The sequence below is a fragment of the Somniosus microcephalus genome, chromosome 22 (genome assembly GCF_052327205.1).
Source record: "Somniosus microcephalus isolate GS21.2 chromosome 22, FLI_Smic_1.0, whole genome shotgun sequence".
Taxonomy (NCBI): Eukaryota; Metazoa; Chordata; class Chondrichthyes; order Squaliformes; family Somniosidae; genus Somniosus; species Somniosus microcephalus.
In genome coordinates, this window is record NC_141008.1 from 37047220 (window position 1) to 37073415 (window position 26196).

At 49.3% G+C, this 26196-nt stretch overlaps 1 protein-coding gene across 9 annotated transcripts in view; it reads right to left on the minus strand.

The window, feature by feature from the left end:
* Positions 1–10438: 10438 nt before the first annotated feature.
* The window catches only part of auts2a (activator of transcription and developmental regulator AUTS2 a), a 1321624-nt gene continuing 1305866 nt past the window's right edge, over positions 10439–26196 (minus strand). For 7 of the 9 annotated variants that reach the window (XM_085964474.1, XM_085964476.1, XM_085964473.1 and 4 more), the window contains 3 exons: positions 25087–25170; positions 18437–18659; positions 10439–12869 (listed from right to left, as the gene is read on the minus strand). In XM_085964474.1, the coding sequence (XP_085820600.1) occupies positions 11639–12869; positions 18437–18659; positions 25087–25170 (1538 nt within the window). In that variant the 3' untranslated portion in view covers positions 10439–11638. The remainder of the gene's footprint in view (positions 12870–18436; positions 18660–25086; positions 25171–26196) is intronic. The other 2 variants (XM_085964480.1, XM_085964479.1) reach the window with 1 other exon arrangement.

Genomic DNA, 26196 nt, shown 5'->3' on the forward strand with positions numbered 1-26196 from the left:
TCATCTGCTCATGCTTGATCGCTTTTATAGCTTTTTTTGCGGTGTTGGGGGGAATCTGGAAGCGGGGCTGTTGTGGATCTTCTGATTCGCTCATTTTTGGTAAAGTATTGTTGATCTTAGAATAAACTTTTCTGGGGCCCGGGTTTGGTGTTTCCCTCTCCCTGTTCGCGAACTTTCCCGGTCCCCCTCTCCGACCCCGTGGTCCCTGGGCCTCGGCTTCTGGGTTCACCCTTCTCAGGTCTGGGTCTGTGAGCCGCTGTTTCCCGGTGCCTTCGGGCTGTTCCCCTCCCCCTCAGAGGTCTCTGTGCCTCTGTCTCGGCCTGGCTCCTCGGGCCTTTCCCTGGCTTCAGTCTCGCTCCCTGGGCCCTGTACTCACAGTCTTGGTTTGCTTCTGGAAGCCTTCTGGTTGCTCCCCTTCTCCTCAGAGGTCTCTGGGCCTGGCTCCTCGGGCCTTTCCCAGGCTTTCTAGCCCAGCCGCCGCTCGGGCTGTGCCTCGTTCGCCGTTCGGGTGCTGGACTGCGGTCGTCGCTCGGGTGCTGGACTGCGGCCGTCGCTCGGGTGCTGGACTGCGGTCGTCGCTCGGGTGCTGGACTGCGGCCGCCGATCGGGCCGTGTCTCGTTCGCCGCTCGGGCTCCCCGAGTCACCTCGTTCCGGCTGCCGCTGCGTCTCCGTGCGGCCTCCCCGATTCGCCTCGTTTCCCGAAGCGGCCTCCCCGAGTCTCCTCGCTCCAGCTGCCGCTGCGTCTCCGTGCGGCCTTCGTGCCTCGGTTCCCGATGCGGCCGAGTCACCTCGCTTCTGCTACTGCTGTGGCCCCGTGCGGCCGCTGTTCTTTGGTTTGTATATATTTTTTTTTTCCCCCCCCCCCTCTCCCCCCGCACCCCCCCTCTCTCCCCCTCCCCCCCTCCCCCTCCCTCCCCGCCCCCCCCCTCCCCCTCCCTCCCCGCCCCCCCCCTCCCCCTCCCCCCTCTCCCCCTCCCTCGCTCCCCGCCCCCCCCTCCGCCTCCCTCCCCGCCCCCCCCACTCTCCCCCTCCCTCCCCGCCCCCCCCCACTCTCCCCCTCCCTCCCCGCCCCCCCCACTCTCCCCCTCCCTCCCCGCCCCCCCCACTCTCCCCCTCCCTCCCCGCCCCCCCCCCACTCTCCCCCTCCCTCCCCGCCCCCCCCCCACTCTCCCCCTCCCTCCCCGCCCCCCTCCCTCCCCGCCCCCCCCACTCTCCCCCTCCCTCCCCGCCCCCCCCACTCTCCCCCTCCCTCCCCGCCCCCCCTCTCTCCCCCTCCCTCCCCGCCCCCCCCTCTCTCCCCCTCCCTCCCCGCCCCCCCCTCTCTCCCCCTCCCTCCCCGCCCCCCCCTCTCTCCCCCTCCCTCCCCGCCCCCCCCCTCTCTCCCCCTCCCTCCCCGCACCCCCCCTCTCTCCCCCTCCCTCCCCGCACACCCCCTCTCTCCCCCTCCCTCCCCGCACCCCCCCTCACTCCCCCTCCCTCCCCGCCCCCCCCTCACTCCCCCTCCCTCCCGCCCCCCCCTCTCTCCCCCTCCCTCCCCACACCCCCCCTCCCTCCCCGCCCCTCCCTCCCCGCCCCCCCTCCCCGCCCCCCCCTCTCTACCCCTCCCTCCCCGCCCCCCCCGCCCCCCCTCTCTCCCTCCCGCCCCCCCTCCCCTCTCCTCCTCCGCCCCCGCTCCCCCTCTCCTCCTCCGCCCCCCCCTCTCTCCCCCTCCCCCCCTCTTTCCCCCTCCCCCCTCTCTCCCCCTCCCCCCCCCCTCTCCCCCTCCCCCTCTCTCCACCTCCCGCCCCCCCCTCTCCCCCCCTCACCCCCCCTCTGCCCCTCCCCCCCTCTCTCCCCCGCACCCCCCCTCTGCCCCTCCCTCCACGACCCCCCTCTCTCCCCCTCCCTCCCCGGCCCCCCCCTCTCTCTCCCTCCCTCCCCGCCCCCCCTCTCTCTCCCTCCCTCCCCGCCCCGCTCTCTCCCCCTCCCTCCCCGCCCCCCCCTCTCCCCCTCCCTCCCCGCCCCCCCTCTCCCCCCGCACCCCCCCTCTGCCCCTCCCCCCCTCTCTCCCCCCGCACCCCCCCTCTCCCCCTCCCTCACGACCCCCTCTCTCCCCCTCCCTCCCCGACCACCCTCTCTCCCCCGCCCCTCTCCCCCGCCCCTCTCCCTCCCCCTCCCTCTCCCTCCCTCCCTCCCTCTCTCCCCCTCCCTCCCCGCCCTCTCTCTCTCCCCCTCCCTCCCCCTCCTCTCTCTCTCCCCCTCTCTCCCCCTCCCTCCCCCTCCTCTCTCTCTCCCCCTCCCTCCCCGCCCTCTCTCTCTCCCCCTCCCTCCCCGCCCTCTCTCTCCCCCCTCCCTCCCCGCCCTCTCTCCCCCCCGCCCTCTCTCTACCCCCCCCGCCCTCTCTCTCTCCCCCTCCCTCCCCGCCCTCTCTCTACCCCCCCCGCCCTCTCTCTCTCCCCCTCCCTCCCCGCCCTCTCTCTACCCCCCCGCCCTCTCTCTCTCCCCCTCCCTCCCCCCTCTCTCTCTCCCCCTCCCTCCCCGCCCTCTCTCTATCTCCCCCTCCCTCCCCGCCCTCTCTCTCTCTCCCCTCCCTCCCCGCCCTCTCTCTCTCTCCCCCTCTCTCCCCGCCCCCCTCTCTCCCCCTCCCTCCCCGCCCCCCTCTCTCTCCCCCTCCCTCTCTCCCCGCCCCTCTCTCCCTCCCCTCTCCCTCGCCCCTCTCCCCCTCCCTCTCTCCCTCCCCCCCCGCCCTCTCTCTCTCTCCCCCTCCCCGCCCTCTCTCTCTCCCCCCCTCCCTCCCCGCCCTCTCTCTCTCCCCCTCCCTCCCCGCCCCTCTCTCTCTCCCCTCCCTCCCCGCCCCCCTCTCTCTCCCCCTCCCTCCCCGCCCCCCCCTCTCTCTCTCCCCCTCCCTCCCCGCCCCCCTCTCTCTCTCCCCCTCCCTCCCCGCCCCCTCTCTCTCTCTCCCCCTCCTCCCCCTCCTCCCCGCCCCCTCTCTCTCCCCCGCCCTCTCTCCCCCTCCCCTCCCTCTCTCTCTCTCTCCCCCTCCCTCCCCGCTCTCTCTCCCCCCTCCCTCCCCGCCCTCTCTCTCTCCCCCCTCCCTCCCCGCCCTCTCTCTCTCCCCCCTCCCTCCCCGCCCTCTCTCTCTCTCTCCCCCCGCCCCTCTCTCTCTCTCCCCCGCCCCTCTCCCTCCCTCTCTCCCCGCCCCTCTCCCTCCCTCTCTCCCCCGCCCCTCTCCCTCCCCTCCCTCTCTCTCCCCCTCCCTCCCCGCCCTCTCTCTCCCTCCCTCTCCCTCTCTCCCTCCCTCCTCCCTCTCTCTCTCCCCTCTCCCTCCCCGCTCTCTCTCTCCCCTCCTCCCGCTCTCTCTCTCCCCCTCCCCGCTCTCTCTCCCCCTCCCTCCCCGCTCTCTCTCTCCCCCTCCCTCCCCGCTCTCTCTCTCCCCCTCCCTCCCCGCTCTCTCTCTCCCCCTCCCTCCCCGCTCTCTCTCTCCCCCTCCCTCCCCGCTCTCTCTCTCCCCCTCCCTCCCCGCTCTCTCTCTCCCCCTCCCTCCCCGCTCTCTCTCTCCCCCTCCCTCCCCGCTCTCTCTCTCCCCCTCCCTCCCCGCTCTCTCTCTCCCCCTCCCTCCCCGCTCTCTCTCTCCCCTCCCTCCCCGCTCTCTCTCTCCCCCTCCCTCCCGCTCTCTCTCTCCCCTCCCTCCCCGCTCTCTCTCTCCCCCTCCCTCCCGCCTCTCTCTCCCCCTCCCTCCCCGCCCTCTCTCTCCCCCTCCCTCCCCGCCCTCTCTCTCCCCCTCCCTCCCCGCCCTCTCTCTCCCCCTCCCTCCCCGCCCTCTCTCTCCCCCTCCCTCCCGCCCTCTCTCTCCCCCTCCCTCCCCGCCCTCTCTCTCTCCCCCTCCCTCCCCGCCCTCTCTCTCTCCCCCTCCCTCCCCGCCCTCTCTCTCTCCCCCTCCCTCCCCGCCCTCTCTCTCTCCCCCTCCCTCCCCGCCCTCTCTCTCTCCCCCTCCCTCCCCGCCCCTCTCTCTCTCTCCCCCTCCCTCCCCGCCCCTCTCTCTCTCTCCCCCTCCCTCCCCGCCCCCCTCTCTCTCTCCCCCTCCCCGCTCTCTCTCCCCTCCTCCCCTCCCCTCTCTCTCTCCCCTCCTCCCTCTCCCCGCTCCTCCCTCCCTCCCCGCTCTCCCTCCCCCTCCTCCCCGCTCTCTCTCCCCTCCCTCCCCGCTCTCTCTCCCCCTCCCTCCCCGCTCTCTCCCCCTCCCTCCCCGCTCTCTCTCCCCCTCCCTCCCCGCCTCTCTCCCCCTCCCTCCCCGCCCTCTCTCCCCTCCCTCCCCGCCCTCTCTCCCCCTCCCTCCCCGCCCTCTCTCCTCTCTCCCCTCCCTCCCCGCCCCCTCTCTCCCCCTCCCTCCCCGCCCCTCTCTCTCTCTCCCCCTCCCTCCCCGCCCCTCTCTCTCTCCTCTCCCCCTCCCTCCCCGCCCCCCTCTCTCTCTCCCCCTCCCCGCTCTCTCTCTCCCCCTCCCTCCCCGCTCTCTCTCTCCCCCTCCCTCCCCGCTCTCTCTCTCCCCTCCCTCCCCGCTCTCTCTCTCCCCCTCCCTCCCCGCTCTCTCTCTCCCCCTCCCTCCCCGCTCTCTCTCTCCCTCTCCCTCCCCGCTCTCTCTCTCCCCCTCCCTCCCCGCTCTCTCTCTCTCCCCCTCCCTCCCCGCCCCTCTCTCTCCCTCCCTCCCCGCCCCTCTCTCTCTCTCCCCCTCCCTCCCGCCCCCCTCTCTCTCTCCCCCTCCCCGCTCTCTCTCCCCTCCCTCCCCGCTCTCTCTCTCCCCCTCCCTCCCCGCTCTCTCTCCCCCTCCCTCCCCGCTCTCTCTCTCCCCCTCCCTCCCCGCTCTCTCTCTCCCCTCCCTCCCCGCTCTCTCTCTCCCCCTCCCTCCCCGCTCTCTCTCTCCCCCTCCCTCCCCGCTCTCTCTCTCCCCCTCCCTCCCCGCTCTCTCTCTCCCCCTCCCTCCCCGCTCTCTCTCTCCCCTCCCTCCCCGCTCTCTCTCTCCCCCTCCCTCCCCGCTCTCTCTCTCCCCCTCCCTCCCCGCTCTCTCTCTCCCCCTCCCTCCCCGCTCTCTCTCTCCCCCTCCCTCCCCGCTCTCTCTCTCCCCCTCCCTCCCCGCTCTCTCTCTCCCCCTCCCTCCCCGCTCTCTCTCTCCCCCTCCCTCCCCGCTCTCTCTCTCCCCCTCCCTCCCCGCTCTCTCTCTCCCCCTCCCTCCCCGCTCTCTCTCTCCCCCTCCCTCCCCGCTCTCTCTCCCCCTCCCTCCCCGCTCTCTCTCCCCCTCCCTCCCCGCTCTCTCTCTCCCCCTCCCTCCCCGCTCTCTCTCTCCCCCTCCCTCCCCGCTCTCTCTCTCCCCCTCCCTCCCCGCTCTCTCTCCCCGCTCTCTCTCTCCCCCTCCCTCCCCGCTCTCTCTCCCCGCTCTCTCTCTCCCCCTCCCTCCCCGCTCTCTCTCCCCGCTCTCTCTCTCCCCCTCCCTCCCCGCTCTCTCTCTCCCCTTCCCTCCCCGCTCTCTCTCCCCCTCCCTCCCCGCTCTCTCTCCCCTTCCCTCCCCGCTCTCTCTCCCCTTCCCTCCCCGCTCTCTCTCCCCTTCCCTCCCCGCTCTCTCCCCTTCCCTCCCCCGTCTCCCCCTCCCTCCCCGCTCTCTCTCCCCCTCCCTCCCCGCTCTCTCTCTCCCCCTCCCTCCCCGCTCTCTCTCTCCCCCTCCCCCTCCCTCCCCGCTCTCTCTCTCCCCCTCCCTCCCCGCCCTCTCTCTCCCCCTCCCTCCCCGCCCTCTCTCTCCCCCTCCCTCCCCGCCCTCTCTCTCCCCCTCCCTCCCCGCCCTCTCTCTCCCCCTCTCCCTCCCCGCTCTCTCTCCCTCCCGCTCTTTCCCTCTCCCTCCCCCTCCCTCCGACTCACCTCGGTACCAGAACGGAGTATATCCAACACTGGGAGGCCGGGTGCCCATCGCTCAGAAGCGAGCCCGGGGTTCCTCATGTTTAACCAGGTGGGCCTTTGGACCCGGTTGACCGGGCGGCAGTGGAAGGCCTTTCGCTCCGGACTTCCGTGTCCGATTTAGGTCGGGGACGGCTCGTTGGAAAGCCCCGGTTTTCCCGGTCCCGCACTAATGGCAAGAGAGAGAGGGGGAAGGAGAGAGAGAGAGAGAGAGGGGGAAGAGGAGAGAGAGAGGGAAGAGAGAGAGAGCGAGAGAGGGAAGGAGAATTAAAATCCCGACTTTTGTCTGTTTTCCCGCGCAGCCGGCCAGAGAAAAGAAAAACAAAAGAAATGAAGAGTGTAATTTAAAGCAGTCTCTCCCCCGCTAAAAGGTGAGAGCCAGAGGGAGATTTTGCGGGTGAAGAGGGGCGGCCGCCATTTTGTGAGGCACTAACGGCAGTTTGAAAGAGTAGGCGCCGCCCACACACACCATGAAACACCCCCCGTGACGCAGCACGCTCCCCCCGTAGGATTGGTCAACCTTCACGTCACTCAATGCTAATGAGCGGATTCCCCCGTATGATTGGCCAAGCGCTAATGAGCGGATTTTTGAACGTTTTTTGTATACTGTCCAAACAATTTTTGTCTGACCAAAAAGTAAATACGCCTATGAGACTCCCCTAATCATAAGCTTTCTTTTGATATAACATATGTGTAATAAGCTTTCTTTTGATATAACATATGTGTAGGTACGCTCTATAACTTTTGAGTGTATAGCAGACAGACAGACAGATCCTTTTATATATATTATATATATATATATATAGATAGATAGATAGATGGGTGGGGAGCAGGAAAGAAAAGCAGTTACCCCGACACTGATCCCTGGCTGCCCCGCAGAGGACAATCCTTTTAACCCAACTTCTGCCTCCTTCCATCCAACTAATTTCTTATCCGTGCTATGGGGGTTACCTCCAATTTCATGGGTCTGAATTTTAGCTTGAAACCTCTTGTACGGAACCTTATCAAATCCCTGAAGAAGACATCCACTAAGCCTCCTCTATTGCTTTGACCAAGCTTTTGGTCATCTGCCCTAATTTCTCCTTATGTGGCTCGGTGTCAAATTTTTGTCTTATAACATTCCTGTGAAGCGCATTGGGACGTTTTACTACATTAAATACAAGTTGTTGTTGTTGCTATTCACAGCACTAATTCTGGCAAAGAATTCTTGTTAGACTCTTCCTAATCAGCTTATATCTCCCCAAGTGCTCACCTACTCAGCCTCTGATGACCGACTCTAGCAATGCTTCATTCAAACTTGCTGGCCTGTAGTTATTTGGTTTGTCCCTTCGCTGGCCTGTAGTTATTTGGCTTGTCCCTTCGCTGGCCTGTAGTTATTTGGCTTGTCCCTTCGCTGGCCTGTAGTTATTTGGTTTGTCCCTCCTTTTTTGAAATAAAGCTCTCCTATTTGCTACCTTCCAATCCTCTGGTGCGATCCCTGAATCCAGAAAATTTGCAAGATTTAACTAACGTATCCTCTATTTTCTGGATATGTCTTCTAAACCCGCTGATGGAGAGTATTTGGCCTTGGCTTCAATTCCATTATTTTATCCATTACAATTTGTTTCTATTTAAATTAACCTCCAAGTTTCTCCAAATCACCTTGCATTTTCTATGTATCTCTGATATTGTAGCTTCATTTTCCAAAATATTCATTTAGTAGTTCGGGCATGTCCTTATCTTCTGCCATTGTCATATCTTAATCCTTTATTGTGGGCCACCTCCTCCTTGATCACTCTCGTGATCTGTTTACAAAAAAATGTTTTGCTATTATCCTAAATATCACGTTAAGATTTTTCACTCTCTTTTTACCTGATTTTCTTGGTCTCCTTTTGTTGCTTCCTATAAACCTTCAAGTCTTCACCCTTGCATAAGCCAACTCATTTTGTTTAACAACAGTTCTAACTTCATAGACCACAGTCATATCATCCCGGAAATTCCCCTTTTGCCTTCCAGAGTACACTTGCTTTGCAATCTACTACAGTAACTGCCTTCTTAAACAGAATTCACTGTTGGCCTGTAGAAGTGCCAAATAGTTTCTCCCACCCAAGTCCAGTCAATTGTTTCCTCATCCCTTGGTTTGTGACCCTCCCTACCATAACACAAGCCTGATAGCGAATTCAATCAGGTTATGGTTACTGCCAGATGCTCTTACTACCAGTAAGTTTGGTCTGTTGGTAATAGCTAAGTAGCAACTGCTCCCTTGTTGAGTCAGGCATGTGCTTTATGAAACTATCTTGACTGCATTCAATATATCTTTTTACTCCTTTGTAACCCTTTCTATTTTGTCAGCAGTATAAAATCTCCCATTATACCATATTTTTCCTACAACCCTCCCTAATCGGCATATACATCTATGTTTCCATTAAATCATCATACTCAGATGGTTTATAAAATATTCCCACCAACACTTTGCATCCATTCCTGTTCCTCAGTGATTCCACCTGCTGATTAACTCTTTTGGTACCCCTCCCTTCTCCTGCCACGATGTTGTATTTTATTAGTACAGGTAGACTATCCTTTATCCGCACTTCCGAAAACCGAAAACCTCTAAAAACCGAAAGTTTTTCGTGGAGCGTAAGTCGTGCGCACGACATGACCCGAGTGGCGCCAAACATGACAGGAGTGGTCCGGGAGCTCTGCCTTTCCCTGTGAGCAGGGCAGAGGGTCACAGAGTTCCCTCCTGGGTAGGAGATTGCAGGCCGAGCCGGGCAGTGTGAAGGAGGTACCGGGAGAGTGAACCCAACAATACAGCGGCCCGTCCGATAGCTGCAGCGGCCCGTCCGATAGTCTTTTCTTTCCCCCCCCCCCACCGACCTGATTTGCGGGCCAGCTTAGTGTAGGAGTCAGCCGATATCCGGCTTTCCCACAACTGGCGGCGGCAGTCGAGCCCCAGAGCCCCGCTAAGTCAAGGAATTCAGATACGGAGCAGGGGGAGCCGGAAACCTCGACCTAACGGCAGAAATCAGCAGCCGTTTTGTTAGGTTTTTTTTTACTTCCCCTAGCATTTTTTTAAACAGTCAGGCTGTGGAAAGAGTCTCTGTAGCTTAGCAACAGCTTCAGAGATGCTTCCAAGGCAGGGCCCGAGTGTTTACAAGCTGTTGCTAAGCAAGTGTTTGTTGTCAAAACCTTCTGAAATCCGAAAAATTCCGAAAACCGAAACACAGCTGGTCCCAAGGTTTTCGGATAAAGGATAGTCTACCTGTACTCCCTTCCCTTCCTTCCCTCTTCTTTCTAAAAATCCGGTTATATTTTTAGCTCTGAACCTCGTCCAGGCTGCAGCCACAGCTCTGTAATTGCTGTCACATCATACCCTCCAGCTGGATCTGTGCATCTGGTTCCTCAATGTTACTTGCAATACTCCTTCATCTGATAAAGTGAATAGTGAAAGATAATTTCCTCTGGTTGGGCAGTTAGTGATGAGGGGTTAGCAATTTAAAAGTCAGTAAGAGTGCGAGGAGAGGTTAGGAGATTATATATATCTTTTACACACAGTTGCTAATACCTTAGTATGGAATGCTTTGCTACAGGGAATAGTTCAGACATAGTCCATTGTATCTTTTAAGGGAAAAGTGGATAGATATTTGAAGTAGAGGGAGATACAGGACTGTGGGATTACTTTCCAATTGCTCTAGCAAAGAGCCAGCATACACACAACGGGCTGAATAGCCTCCTTCTGCGTTAGGACCTATGGTCTCAGCATTGGTATTAAAGACAACCTGTTTGCTTGACTGCTTCCCACTTACTGATCCTGTTGGACATGCACATTTACCATCTTGCTTAACTTCTGTCAAACTTTCTATCTCCACTATCCCCAATTAATCCCCGCCCCATGCTATCTGTTTTGAAAGTTTGATTTGCCCGCCTCCCCAGCTGATTAAGACCTCCAGCTTTGCACGCATGTCTATATGTGGCGTTTCAGTCATGAGGTTTAAGAGTGGGATGAAACACTTTGAGGCATGTCCTCTCTGCTACAGCAGCAATTAGACTGTTACAATTGGCCTGTGGGCCGGAGAGTCAGCGGGCTTCCCGCTCCTGGTTATTATCCAGTGACCCCTGCTAAGATGTACACATCTCTGGATGTTGGGTGAGAACATTACTGGGCTCGACTGTGAAGCCTTCCATGGTACAGTAACCCGCCAGCACTCATTGTCACAGCTCAACCATCAACAATGGCTACTTTGGCAAAGCACTGGAGAGATGTCTGGCCTATGAAACATATCTTATAAAGGAGAGTTAACACCTTCCAGAGGGTTGGGAGAATGGTTGGAAATTATGGGAGGAAAAAGATGAAAAAGAAACTTCTCCAAAACAGCTGAACTGTCCAAACTGCCGCCTGTTCATACAGACACCTTGTCCTTAAAATGGATGATAAATGACCACTTTCCATGTCAGTATTTGTTTGTCTTGGGTTTTTTTAGCCACTCAATCTGTGAAATGGCAATAAATAAAGAGCAAAGAATATCAACACAAGCTTACAGCACAGTTAGACTGAACACTTCAGTTTGATTTTTTAATAACATGGCACAATTTACATAACACAAGTTTTGTTTATGAAGCACATGCCGAAGATTCAGAGTCGCTTCACTTTACAATAGGGTCTGTAAAGGACTTCATTACGTACATGATAAACAGCATATCTGCAAATGAAAGTCTATAGGCAATATTGAGTTCTAGCACTACTGATCCAGTGTACATTATTTTTTGTTTCTCAAAAACACTGCACAACATCAGGAGTTCACAAATTTGAAGCGCACAACTAAACCTTCAGGTGTCTACTAAAATAGATCTCTGCTCATAAGAAACAACTGTCATAGATAGAATTTTTTCAAAACAGAATAAACAACTTCAGATAGCACTTTAATACACTATTAGACCAACAGAACTAATTTTACTTCATTAACATAGTTTACAATCCTCAGACACAATGTAATGTGCTAGACTCGCGGTTAAGTGAATTGTGTGTTGAAAAGGCTCCGTTGAGGAATGCAGGCTTTTGGGTGAAAAGCCAGGGCATTCGCCTGCTTGCATAGTTGGGAATATCTGTACAGCCACAAAAAGTTATCTAACACAGCACAAGCAGACTGTGTTAACAGATAATTAATCTCCCAATAGCACGCTTTGTCCAATGCTTCTGAATCGACTGTCACACAGCCGCCCTTAAATTTATTTACATTTGTACATGGTAAAGCTTTTTGTCTCTTCCTTTTTGCATATATGTACCAAGCTCCATTCAGCCAAGGAACTACCTTTATACACAAGTGTCTATACAGCCTGATTCCTTCACTCCAAGTCTTAACCATAACACTTCAAAGACAATTTAGCTCTCTTCTTAGGTTGTCTCATTTACCACATACCCAATTTCTTGATAAATATACCAGTTACTCTTTTTAGCTTGCTCTTTCTTCACAACACATTTTTTTATATATATACTACAAATAAAATTAACAGGAAGAAAGGAACAAAATGACATTAAACATTTGCAAAATTTAAACTTAAAATGTACAAAACTGTATTTTCTGCAAAGTATTTTTACATTTTTATGGTGACGAAGGCCACACCCACTGATTACGGTCCATTGAAGTCCAGTGCTTTAGTCGGTGGGTTATCACACTACAAAAGTGGCCTTTACTGATAGAGTGTCCTTAATAAGTTACCTTCATTTATTTTTCCACGTTTGTATTATCGTGCTTCAATGTCTTTGTGTGTGTGAGAAGGTGGCCTGTCCCGTGCCTCTGTGTTAGTCAAGGGGGTAGTCCTTCTTGGAGAACCAGCACGTGCTCCACCTGTCGGTATGAGAGGGGGAGGGGCACTCAGAGCTGCTGTAGGAGGAGTCTTATTAAGGATGCCATTCTGGTGTGCTGCTGAAGGGCTCACTCTGGGGTAGTGCATGCTGGGAAGTCCAGGTGTCAATAGACTTGGATGAGGCATGTGACCATCCAGGGCCGCTGCATGAATGGGATGCAGGCGTGCATGTTCATAGTCATCTCTGAGCATGTTCAATCTTTCACGCTCTTCCAAGTGGCTCATTCTTTCATGTTCACGTCTAGGATCCATAGCTAATGGATGATCACGGTTGTAGTCGTGGGGCTCCCTATCCCTGTACGAGCGTTCTGCTTCATAAAACCTTGGTGCTGACAGTCGTTGCAAGGGGTCACTTCTCAGCAAGAAGTCTCTGGCCAGTGGATCTCTCCGATGAATGTCTAACCCCCTGTATGGATCTCTCAAAGGATCCCTCATTGGATCCCAGTGGAAAGGAGGATAGGGAAAGCGCTCACTTCCTGGTATTGGGCTAATCCCCATAAAAGGAGCTACCATCCGTGTCCTGTCCAGTGTATTAATGCTATTCATGGGATGCACCCCACTCATGGCCATAGCCATAGGCATGGAGGTCATCGCGGGGCTCGGATGGACATTGGGCAACGAGGTGGGTTGAGAGTGCTCAGAGGGCCTTTGCGTCTGAATCACTTCAGAAATAATATCGTTGTCTTCCTTCCGTTCCTCCTTCACTTTAATCTCATTGGTCTTCTTCTGGTGGTCATATGAAGACTCACTTTTCCTATCTACTTCTCGGGTGGCAATGCTGCTGGGCCTTGTGTTGTCTGTGCTTGGTAGCCTAATGTAAGGCGAATTAACTCGATTCATATGCTTGTTGGAGTCCTCCACGATCCTGCTTTCCAGTCCCAGGCCCTCCTTATCAGGAGCATGATTTTCCTTAACTTTGTGCTCATCAACAGACGAGTCCTTCCAAGTGTCTGTGTGATCCCGTTCTCGTGACCTTTCTTTATCTCGCAGTTCACTATTTACATGATTTCTGTTGTGCTCAGTGGAACTACGACCGTGTCCCAAAGAATTAACTTGATTTACAGAAGGTGATGAAGCATGGGTGGAGTGCCGCTTCTCAATACTATCCCTGTAGATATATATATATATAATAAAAAAGAGTTTTAAAGAGGAACATGACTTTACCTGAACAACCTTATTTTTTATCAAGTCCTTGAACTAACTTCTCATTTGCAACAGCCCAAAGCAGATTTCAGACAATTTCCCAAAGCTCCTATTAATAAGCCTCAATTAATCGTGGATTTAATTTATTTTTTAATACCCGAGCTTGGTAGCCAATAGCCTTTGCTGACAGGGCGCCCTTAACTTTACGCCAAAGTAAAGTACAAAAGGGGAGACATTTTGGGGAGCCTGTGAAGAGCTGCACAGGGCCACCTTGATCATTTGAGAAAGTGAAGGCCCATTCACACGTTCGGCATTAGCAGCTCAGAAATATAGCTCGACAGCAGCTGTTGTGGAAAAACTACCAACAGTCAGTGCAATCCGCTAATGAAAAAATTAAAGATTAGGTCTGTGTAAGAATGTGCCTTTTATGCAAATTAAAATATTCAAAACTGGCAAGTCCCTTGAAACAAATGACAGGTTGTTTGTGGACACCGATTTTTATTGATTGCCACACAATTGGAACTGACAAAACAACAACAACTTGTATTTATATAGCGCCTTTAACGTTCTAAAACGTCCCAAGGTGCTGCACAGGAGCGTTAAAGAAAATGTGACGCTGAGCCACGTAAGTGGCTGTTTAAAGGGGTCACGCACCCAAAAAAAATGAGGGGGAAAATTGGTTGTAGGGCTGAAGGAGATTAGAGATAGGGAGGGGCGAAGCCGTGGAGGGATTTGAAAACAAAAATGAGAATTTTAAAATCAAGATGTTGCTTAACTGGGAGCCAACGTAGGTCAGTGAGCACAGGGGTGATGGGTGAATGGGACTTGGTGTGAGTTAGGACACAGACAGCAGAGTTTTGGATGACCTCAAGTTCACAGAGGGTAGAACATGGGGGGCCAGCCAGCGGAGCATTGGAATAGTCAAAGTCTAGAGGTAACAAAGGCATGGATGAGGGTTTCAGCAGCAGATGAGCTGAGACAGGGGCGAGTTGGTTGATAGTTTCTACAGTAGCTATTGGGCCGTAACTACATTATTTTTCTTTTATTGCATTTTACTTTCCCAAATTGGCTGTGGTGTATGTTATTGTGGAAAAATTTTTAATATAAAAAAAATCAAAATTTTTAATTTTCACATGTGGAGAGGTTATCAGGTCCGAGGTACCCCACTGCCAATGCATTTTCATGAAATAATCCCCTATAGGTTTGAAATAATCCCGCTGCTATTGGGTAGCATGATGTTACAACAGACAGCTCCAAAGAATTGTAGGATATGGATATGTACCCACAATTCCACCCTCCCCCCCCCGCCTCAACACTTGCATTACTGAATTCAACTGCAGTCTCTCAGAGAAGTGCTAGCTGGAGATAGGGAGAGAAGGAAAGTCAGAGGGGCAGCTACTCTGAGGCTTTCATGCACCTCCAGTGGCAGCTGTGGAACAGGATTGGTTGAGGCCAGAGCACTGTCTCTAGCCCACCCTGTAAGCCAGTGATAGATAATACTGGTGCAGGGAGGGGGAATCTAGAAAATAAAAAAAGGAGAAAGTTAAAGAAACAAAAATGTCATGCCAACTCGGTTATCACAAACAACCTCTTGCTATTCTATTTTGCGGCCACCATTTTGAAATACGTGGCAAACAAATTCCGATATTCATTTAAAGCAAAAACAACAAGCGCACACCACAAAATACTGAAACATATTGAAGTGAGAACCACAAGGTGCAACAGGCAAATGATAAACCATGACAAGCAGGAATATGCCCAAGCATGCTGCAATTCTCCAGGTAGTTCACAATACTATGAAAGGCAACGTATAGATTACACCTCCCCAACTGCATATTGCTTTACTCAGAGTCCAGGTTAAATTGGTAAGAAAGCCACAGCTTCAATGTGCCCAAGTTGTTGACTTCTGAACAAATTTGGAAATTCTTTTTGAAGGTTAGTTAATCCTTTCCAGCCAAAAATAAAAGATTCTCCTTAAAAACTTCTCATCCCATCACTATCTTTCTCATCCTCTATTTTATTGATATCACTATGACCAATTATCATTTGGTCTTTCCTCACTGGGGGTAAGTTTAACCTAACCCACCCTGCGGTAACTGGAAACAATGGAAAGTAAAATCAGGCCGTGTGAAAAGGGGTGCTGATTGGATTGTGGCAGTTTCCCGCTGAGTAGGTCAGGTTAAATTCTTTCCTCACCTCAAAATTTTTGCACCCTTTTAAAACCTAAGCTCGTCAACCAGCTATACTTTTGATTTATCGAGTCTTCCCTCTCACTTTCAACCCTGGCGGTGGTGTGCACCACAGGACCTGGTCCTTCACCGAGGTTATGTGATAAAAATCAAACAATCAGGGGAACAGCGCTTATTATACTGGGCTATGAGAGTTACTTTATAGCATTAACCACATAGTAGGTTTATAACCATCTTTGGTGTCAGTAAAATAATCCCCATAATGTATCTGTGATAGAGCAATATCCTGTTTATTATGTAGGTGCTTGCTGAAACACATTAGCAAGAACTGCAGTTGAACACTTTAATTTTCACTGCAGATAGTGGGCTCTGCGTGATCACACTGGACTCACTTAAGAGACATCTAAATGTTGGAATGGAAAGAAAGTTGAGGTTGGGATTCTGGAAGGATGCAATCAAATGGGTAAAATAGCCTTCTTACAGGGGGCTTCCATGCAAAATAGGCTCAAATGATTAACATATAGCGTGGTGATGGGGGAGAGGTAAAACAAATAGTTGCACCTTTACCACGAGCAGGGAGGGGATGAGAGGATGAATACCTCTTATTCTTAGCTGTGACTGTAGTCACTACAGAATGCAGCTGCTTCCATTTACAGTGCCTCTCTGGTACATGATTTGCATTCTATAGTGACTACAGTCACCAATAAGAATAAGAGATGATTAGTTGGATGTAATCTCTATCAGGATTAAGCAGCTACTCCTGCAGCTGTGATCAGGGATTCTTAATAGGTTTTTTTCCTCAATGGGTTTAGGGAATTAATACTTGGCATCAATCATCTGAGACAAACTAAAATAGCTGCCTAAGGTAGGAACTAGTTTGGCTTCATCCCTACAGTGATAATGTTTTATTGGTATCATCAGGCCCAGCAAAAAAAAGTCACAATGTATTCATATCCACCTTTTTTTGCCAAAATGTCAATAGGAGTTTTACCTCCATGTGTTTTCTCAGTTTGAATGTGGTATCACTGATATACATGAGTCTCCTACCCATCATGTTAAGAGACTACGGGATCTGTAAATGGCTGTCCTGATGGTCTGAGAGATTTAACTTGTGAAGTGTTCTAGGCTGGAAAGGGAGAAAAATCCAGAGTCTTCTGAAGAGTGCTATGTCAACAACATAGGCCAGTCCCAATTCATACAATTGCACTAACTCCACAACAGGACTCATTGAAGTGAAAATTTCCCAATGTTATTACTGACAAAGAATAACAAATGGGAGGACTCTTTATAGATGAATTGTCCTTCTCCAAGAGAGACAATTCAACCCAACCCATTAGGATTCTTGTACGAGACACAAAATCCTTCTAGATAAAAATCTAATCTACAAAGTGTTCCTCCCATTGCATTAGCATTACATAATTAGTTTGCTGAAAATTATATTAAGTTAAAAAGATCAACATAATAATATTTAGCAATACAATCATGGAATTCATATTCGTCACCAAATCCTTAACAGAATAATATCTTGAGACATTGTTCCAAACCATTCAGAATATAATCGCAAACCAATTTTTCTTTGCCAATAACGTCAGTTAGCAGTGTTGCCAGAAGTGTACTCTAAATGCGTAGTGAACTTGAAGGTGTGCCTTTCAGGATTCACGTCACGTCAAAATGAATTCCAGTGTGCAACAGTACAGCAATAGCATAACTTTAAGGGCATTGCAATGGTAGTTTCTCAGTGATTATGAACACCTAGGATCAATAATGGGTTCTATTTAATTGGTTCAATTAATTGGTTCAATTAATTGGTTCAAAGGAAAAATTAAGCATCAGTTTAAAATAAGAAACAAAATTTTATATATCAGAAAACCGTTTTGTTTCTGATTCACATCTCTGAAGTTGTTAGTACTCTAGGCTAACTAAAATTTCACTAGTTAAGAGGAAGGTAGCACCATTTTAATTCCCTTTTCACCAAGAGTACCTAATCCTCTCTTTGAAGAACCCATTAGTGAATGAGCAATAATGTACCACTCTATACAGAACACGGCTAATTTGTGGTGTTACAATTACATCTTTGTTTGTAGTTATTTCTATGTAAAATGAAAATAAAAATGGAATGATGTGAAATTTTTAGCTTGTATACTTTCTGGATTTTTAAAAAATAGGTTCAAGGAATATCATTTTCAAAATGCCATGCAAATATTGTTGCTGTGCCGAGCTACCTGGGCTAAGTGGTTGATCATTTGACTATATTTAATATTAAAATTATCAGAACAGCCTTGGCTGTCTTAGGTTTCAAGAAGAAGCTCCACTGTTAAAAATGATTAAAAATTCTAATTAACTGAAGTTTGGGATCATAAATCATCAAGCAATTATACTTATTTGTAAAGAATTACTTATTGCTAAAAGATGATTAGAAAAACTTTTCTTTTTAAGCAAATTAAACATTGCTGAGTTTCTACTTTAATCCAATTTTGCTTTGTTAAAATAACAGCTTATCGTTTCGTAGCATAGACTCTCTCCTTGTGTTCAGCAAGGTACGGAATAATGGTGCTTGTGATTAGTGATATTATCATGCACTCCTCATCCAGCAATAGGACAGAGCACATTCAAGACAGAGCTCCCTTTATGCTGATCCAGCAAGGTGCCCTAACACTAACTTCAACTACACACACCCCTCGCTTTATTTCCCTCAGCTATTTATTAATGGTGGCTCTTCAAAGGAAAATTATGCATTTTTTTTAATCAATTGTGTGAAGCCAATGGGCGGTCTGATGACACAGCACATCAGTGGACCTTGCCACACCGTGGTTGGGTGCAACGTATCTCTACTGCCCCTACCAGCGAGTCCCAGATCTCGGCTGAGCCATTATAAGAGGACCACTGAATGAAGGAGAAAGGGTGGGGGAGGGGAATCGAACCAGTCAACTCGTGCTATTTTTGTAGGTCCCCTGGAGGCTCTTTGCAGGGTAGCATTGGCACGCTGTCTAACAGACACTAGTACACATGGAAGGATAGCAAAAGGGGGCTGGAACAATACTCTAAGAAATGGGGAAAGGATAAAACTAAGTAGAGTGTAGATTACAAAGTCCACGTTCCTCCGAATTTAAAGACTGAAGGTGCCTAATATCAATTACAATTAGTAGAATGTTAAATTTGTAAATAACTTTCTTAACTAAGCTACAGTTGTCCAATATTGCACATGAATCAGCTAATTGGATTTGAAGGAAGTTTACCGTGACATTATATGACAATGAATAACCCACACCTTCGAGTTCGCTGCTCTTTCTTTTTTTTAAATATAGAATCGGACTGGACAAATTTATTGCTTAACCCTTCGTACCTTTCTTTTTCATCTTTACTAACAGAAGAGTCTCGTTTTTCTACATCTCTATCTCTGTCATGAGCTGCTACAGAGGAACTGCGCTCTGGCTCCCCTGGCTTCAGCCAAGGGGGAGGGGTTGGAAACGAAGGTGGCGTTCGGTGGAGTCGATTCCAAGGTTCGTGAGGGTTGCTAAAGCTCTGCATACTGGGGCCATCTTTGTGGCTGAACATTGTGTTGGATGCTGAAATGGTTGAAAAAACAAAAAAAACAAAAATGTTTATAAAAGTCTGGCAGTTGACGTGTCAGTACTTACCAAGCCACGCACTCTGAGTTTAAAATGTATACATACTATTGGCAGCTGGAAACAAGAAGGGAAAAATTACAGAGATTTACAAGAAAGAACCAGGCACGAACATTGCCATTCAACTGATCGTTCAGTACCACAAATACAGCAGGAAATTACAAAATGGATTTGAAAGGATTGGGTCTAATTTGGGAATTAAGGGGGAACAAAAGAATTTAAAAGGAAGATTTTCCTCCTCCCCTTATCTACCCTTCACAGGCAGGGAGTCACGATGGGGTTCGGCTTCATGCAATGCTCCAGTACCTCACACAAGGCACTGCAGGAATTTCATTCCTGAACCCAACACAGCTGTCAGCAGAGTGGAGTCCGAGCGTGTCCTCACCCGATGTCCACCTGTACCTCGTTTCCAGCAGGAGTCACTGGAGAGCGATAACCAGGGGGAACTCTGGCTGCTTTGCCATTCCTAAGGCCAGGTGCACTTAGGCCAATTGTGCCACCCCCCAATTCTGCCTTGGCAGAGTTCAGCTCACACTGGGCTGGTTAGTGAGGCCTTCCTAATCTCTCCAACTCAGCATCATCTCCAGCAGTGCATTTAGCCTCGAAAGCATCAGGGTGTGCTAAGAAAGTAGTTTTTAAAAAGAGGGCAATAGGTTAGTGTCATTTGGGTTTGATCTATTAAAAAAAAACAACAGGGTAAGCTAAGCAACATTGAATTGGATTCATCCCAAGTCCCAACCCATCAAACTCCAACCAAAAGCTGAATTGTTGAGCCACAGTCTATAATGTGGGTGAAGTTTAGCACAAGCCCAGGCTATTCAAGCATGGGACTTAGATTCTTTGCAATAGAGATATCTGAACAGAGTCAGTGATGCCTGTTTGTGGCCTAGCCCCATCAATTAGACCAAATCTGCACGGGACTCACCTTTACAGTCCACTCCTCTTAAGTGTACAATGCATACGATATGGCCAGTGACAGAATGAATTATCCAAGTGCATCAACTGGGGACTTGGAACCCAGCTCTTTGAGGGATCACTCTAGTCTGCCAACAGTTCAATGCAACATAATGCTCAGGACACAATACAGTGATTCTTTACCTCAGGACTAAGTAAGCATCCACTTGTGGCAAATTGAATCAAAAAGCAGTAAAATTATACATCAATGCAGTGTAATTTTCTCTATTTATATTCCAAATTCCCCCCCACCCCGTAAAGATTTTGCTGTCTTTATAGTTTGTGTCAACTGGGAGGATAGTCTCAAATGTTAAACTTGATACATTACTGTGTGAGCACGATTCGGATCAAGAAACATACAACACTGAACTGTAACATGCTGGTATTAGTAGTCACAACCTATAAGGAACTTCTTATTACTGAACTCTGCAGCGAGTGTTTACAACTGGGTGGCTTGCTAGGCCACTTCAGTGGGCAGTAAGGTCAACCATGTAGTGTGGGTCTGGAGTCACATGTAGGCCAGATTGGGTAGGAGTGGGAGGTTGACTGCCCTGAAAAACATTAGTGAATTAGTTGGATCTTTACAACAATCCGTAAGCTTTCATGGTAATTTTCCTGTTGCCAGACCAAAATTACCAGATTTACTGAATTCAATTTCACAACCTGCTATGGTGGAATTTGAACTCATAACTTCTGAGTTGCTGTCTAGTACCATAAGCACTAGGCTATTGTACTGTCATCTCCCCTTGCATATCAACAACATCACCATCATTGAGTCCCCCTCTATCAACATCTTAGGAGTCACCATTGACTAGAAGCTTAACTGTATCAGCATTACGGCTAAAAGGGCAGGGGGTTATGCACTCTGCAATGAGTGGTTCGTCTCTTGACCCCTCAAAGCCTATCCACCATCTCCAAGGCTCAAGTCAGGAGTGCGATGGAATACTCGCCTAGATGGGTGCAGCCGCAACAACACTCATGTAGCTTAGCTCCATCTAGGACGGAGCAGTTTGCTTGATCAGTGCCCCTGTGGCTGGACTAAACATCCACACCCGCCACTAACACACTGTGGCTGCAGTATGTACGATCTACAAGATGCACTGCAACAACATGGTTATTCTGACAGCCCCTTCCTCCCCGAGACCTCTACCGCCGAGAAGGACACGAGCAACAATGAAATGGGAACATCATTGCCAAGTCACACACCATCCTGACTTGGACATATATCATTATTCCTTCATCGTCACAAGGTGAATATCCTGGAATTCCCAATTCCCTACCTAACACCATTGTGGGAGGACAATCGTCACAAAGACTGTAGCGATTCAAGAAGACCCACCACTACCTTCACAGGGCATCAAGGAATGGACAATAAATGTGGCCTTGCCAGTGTCGCATACAACACGGGAACAAATAACAGGAAAAAGGAACCACCAATCTCAGCGGTCACCTTCATTGCATCTTCAATAAAATTGCCGACACAAAATTGAGTTTCAAAGCAATTCATTATGTTGAGCTCCTGATCTTTATCTGGTTCCGAGTGTCAGCAAAGTACAGGAGTAGAAGGCACCACTGCCACATCACCACCAAATGTTCCAATGTCCACTTGTATTTTCTATCTCAGCTCACTGCCTTTTACCCACAAGTGCACTCCTGTGAGTGGGCTGCACAGCAATGTTTGTCCACATTATGCAGAAATATACAACCATGTCTGTCATACCCTCAGTAACCTACAAACCGCTTTGCAAATTCTGATGCTGCGGAAAAGTTAACATTGACTGCGCAGGATAAAGGTCGCCAGAATCATGAAGAGTGAGGATAGGGTAAGTGGTTATCGATTGTTTCCACTGGTGGGTGAGACAGTAATGAGAGGACACAAATTTAAGATGATCACAAAAACAATTAAGGGGGAGGTTAGAAAAAATAATCTTTACGGAGGGTGGTTAGTCTTTGCAAAAATTAGATAGTTGCTTGAAAAAGAGAAATATTACAGGGCATGGAGAGTGAGCAGGGGAGCATGATTAGATTAGGGGTGGTGAAAAACACCAACACAGACCAGATGATCTGTTGCTGTGCTGTAACATCCAAGATTCTAGAAAAAAAGGGGGAAAAACTGAAACACCAACAGGAAGGAAGTGCCTGAGCTTCAAGTGCCAGTTTGGCAGGACGCTGAAGGAGGGTTTGCCGGGTTGGGGGGAGGAATGGGGAAGGAGGTGCTATTAACCGCCCATGGGCCATAATTTGAACACTCCTCCAGTAGAAGTAATGTTGATCCAGACTGAAAGTATTACGGTTATTCAGTAACGTTACAGCATTTTCTCTAAAAAAAAACTGACCTAAAGTATTTTAATGGTGAATGAGCTATTCTTTCAGACATAACAAGTGAAATATAGACCAACAGCACCATCCTGTGCAATACTTCACTAACATTACTGAATGCCAATGGAGAACAGAAGGTAATGCAATGTTGTCAAAGGATTTTCTGTTCAAGCAAACTAGATTATTAGCTAGTCGTACAGATCCCATTCACTCTCACTAACATGAACATTTTCTTGACATTGGAAATATTTATCTTTCCCTTGATCTCTTTCCTTCTTCATTTTGATCCCCGTCTCTTTTTTTCTGTATCTTTTAGGAGCTTTTACTTGAACATTTGTCTCTTTTTATGTATCCAGCGCTGTTCCTCATTTTCTTTTACTGTCCTTCTATCCCTGTTTCCAGGATTGTTATTTACCTTTATTATTGCTTCTCGACATTTTCCTCCATATAATCTTTTCTCTTTATCTGTCTTGCTGTTTCCCCATCTTTTCCAACTTACTCTCCCGGTGATTTTCTGAACTGTTTTTCTTCTTTTCTCTGCTCTAGCCACACAATAATCTCACCGTCACCACTAAACACTCATTACTACCATTATATTGACGCGACAACTGCAATGGACCACGTCTCTGCCACTAGCATGAAGAGTGTTTAATGAGGCTTTAAACTCCATTTTTTGGGGGGGGGGGGATTTTCTTTTCTTTCTCTACTTTAATGCATCATTTTCCACCATAAATTGACAGTGCAGAGGACGGACCGGAGACCAGATGTCAGGCCCCTAGCATTGTGGCTCTAAATCCAGTTGCTAAGAGATGCAGACAGCAGCACCAAATTATTGATTCACTGATTTCTTACGAGACAACTCCAGCGTTATCAACACAACAATTCATTATTAAGCGCACGTTTTGGTGACATTCTTTTAATATTCACGGTTCAGTCAGGAAATCTAACTGGACGTTTACATGTTCGATGGGTAGAATGGGCCTATAGCTCTCTGGAGTTTAGAAGAATGAGAGGTGATCTCATTGAAACATATAAGATTCTGAGAGGGATTGACAGGGTAGATGCTGAGAGGTTGTTTCCCCTGGCTGGAGAGTCTAGAACTAGGGGACATAGTCTCAGGATAAGGGGTAAGCCATTTAAGACTGAGACGAGGAGAAATGTCTTCACTCAGAGGGTGGTGAATCTTTGGAATTCTCTACCCCAGAGGGCTGTGGATGCTCAGTTGATGAGCATATTCAAGGATGAGATCGATAGATTTTTGGACTTTGAGGGAATCAAGGAATTATGGGGAGTGGGCGGGAAAGTGGAGTTGAGGTCGAAGATCAGCCATGATCTTCTTGAATGGCGGAGCAGGCTCGAGGGGCTGTATGGCCCACTCCTGCTCCTAATTGTTATGTTCTTATGTAAATTACAAGAAAAAAAAGAACTTTTGCAAATCACAGGACTAAAGTGTTGGGAGCGTTGTAACATGGGATAGTTTTGATCAGGACATCAGTGTGCAAGGAGTCACTGAGATGATTCTAAACTCAAACTCTACCACTCCAGGAACTGCACAGAGTCAGTGCAATCCCTTAGGGTTTCTCTTTATTAATAGTCAATTTGAACCTTCTACAGACTTGAGGGCACATGGATGTAGACAACTCAGTCCTCGCAGACATTACCAAAATGGTAATATGTAATGACAACCTATCAAAAAGAATATTATATAAAGCAGCAAAGGAAAGCAAAAGTTGATAATTGCAAGAAATCCATAACAGCGTGCATCTCTAAAACATAATAAACAGTAGAATTTTTTTTAAATTTTTTTTTTTTTAATTGTCATAGAAATGAGATCCAATAAATGAAGAACTGCCAATGCACACTAGTGCTGCTGTGGGGCAAGTGACATTATACACGCTACAGGCACAAGGGCATGGGCATGAATGAAGAGCACGGGTTGACTGAACACCCTATAACAACTCGGAACCTCGGGGGCATTCATCTACTTAAATCAGAGTTTCTGTTGTGAAGTCAGTCAGAGACGTCGTACATTGGAGCTCCTCCAATGCTTTATGTGGAAAATGCACACCCTATTGTGGAACTGAACCACAGACCAATGGGTCCATAGCCTGCTGACATTCAATGCCTTGGCTCGCATGTGATGAATGGCAATGTGGGCAAGGTACGACAGTGTAGCCTGCACGCATGGTGACCCAGCTTGAGTCATAAAACAATAAGGTTATGAGATTATACACACAGGTGCGATACAGTTAAGTGTAATACTACCATACAGATTGGTGTAAAACAGTTCTGTTACATGTAGCTGTGATACTATGAAACATATAGAAGGGATACTGTAATACAGATAGGTGCGATACCCTGATACAGTAAACCGGTTGATAAAGATAGGTGTAATATACACAGGTATGATGCACACAGGTTTGACACCAGTATACGCAAGTATGTTACAAGCATAATAGGTGTAATGTACACAGGTGTGATACACACAAGCGTAATACAAATACACACAGGTATGCCAGAGAGAGGTGTAATATACACAGGTGTAACACACATAGGAGTAATAAACACAAGTGCAACAGATATGTGTAATATGCACAGGTGCAAAACAGATAGGTATAGTATACACAGGTATGATACACAGAGGTAAGATATACACAGGTGTGACACAGATGGGGTAATATACACAGGTGTGACACAGATGGGGTAATATACACAGGTGTGACACAGATGGGGTAATATACACAGGTGTGACACACAGACAGGTGTAATGGACAAGGATCATACAGAATGGTATTACACAGACGTGACACAGCTAGATTGTAATATACACAGGTGTGATCCACACAGATGTAATTCAGATAAGTGTAACACACACAGATGTAATCTAATCTAATGACTTCAACTCGAGAGCATAGTTTTATTCATTTTTAGTTCACCAGCATGGATTTGGCTTTAGTTTCATGGCTAAACAGTGCTGGCTATGCTAGAACTCACAGTAACGGCTCAGTCCTGTCCGAGTATCAGCCAAAGTATCACTTCTCAAAGTAAAACATGAGAGAGTCATACAAAGAACCCAAAGGACAGAAATACTCACTGATTGAAGGGTTCCCCAGTCCACCAAAGGCGCTGTTACTTAAGGATCTCAGACCAGTCAAACCACTTGGTCTATTAAATGGCTCTAAAAAAACAAACCAATATGTGTCCACCAGTTACACCTTCGATCAAAATCATTTAATTAAAAAAAAAATCTTTAAGTGGTTTTAATTGTAATTAAAAATAATCCCTAGACTTAACTAAATTCATATAACAGGAAGTTAGAATGGCCACTCAGGGTCAGAAGTAAATCAGTGCTAATGAAGTCAGGTTGAGATAGAGACCAGATTTTGTTCAAGCTGCTTTTAAAGGGGAAATTTCACCATTGGCACACCCCAAAAACATGAAACACTTCACAGAATTTGGACTAATTTAATATCAATTTCCTTTTTCCTCTCCATTAAGAAATAACATTTTAAATGGTGGATACTAATCATGGCATTGGATGAACAGCTGGGAGGAACTTGAGGCAATGTGGAACTCCAACCATGAGCCCAAACGCATGCAGCGAGCCCTTCATTTGAAAGGGCTCCCTCACACTGTGGAAAGATTTCCTCTGTGTTACAAAATCACCAGCCTGATTCTAATTTCCATAGATCAGAGAGGAACCCTCCCCCCCTCAGTCAGGCTCAAGAGCTCCTCCCAATGATGTCATCAATATTTACAGTTTCAACAAAAATACTGACCAAGTCAGCAGGAACTGATTGGAACAAAAGGATGTTAAAGGAGATCAATTCTTGTAACTGAGCGATGAAGGAGACAAACACTTTGGGCTAGAAATTGCCTCCTTAGCACCTCCCGTTAGTGCCTCCAGGGGGGGATAACAGGGTGCTAACAACTTCGCAACCGGGTGCGGCGAAATGTATGACTCCCGCGAAATTGGCCCAGAGGTTTGCGGTGGCGGTAGCACATTGCGCCACGATCTCCTGCGCCTGGAGAGCGTGACGCCATTGTCCTGCGCATCACCCTGGACCCGAACTTCGGTTCCGCCCCCTGCAGCATCGCCGGGTGACAACACCGACAGCTGCAGGAGGCGTTGTTCGGGAGGCTGGGTAATTCGGGGGCACAAGTTAAGGGGGGATGTTGGCGCAGTAAGTATAAAAATTGTTGC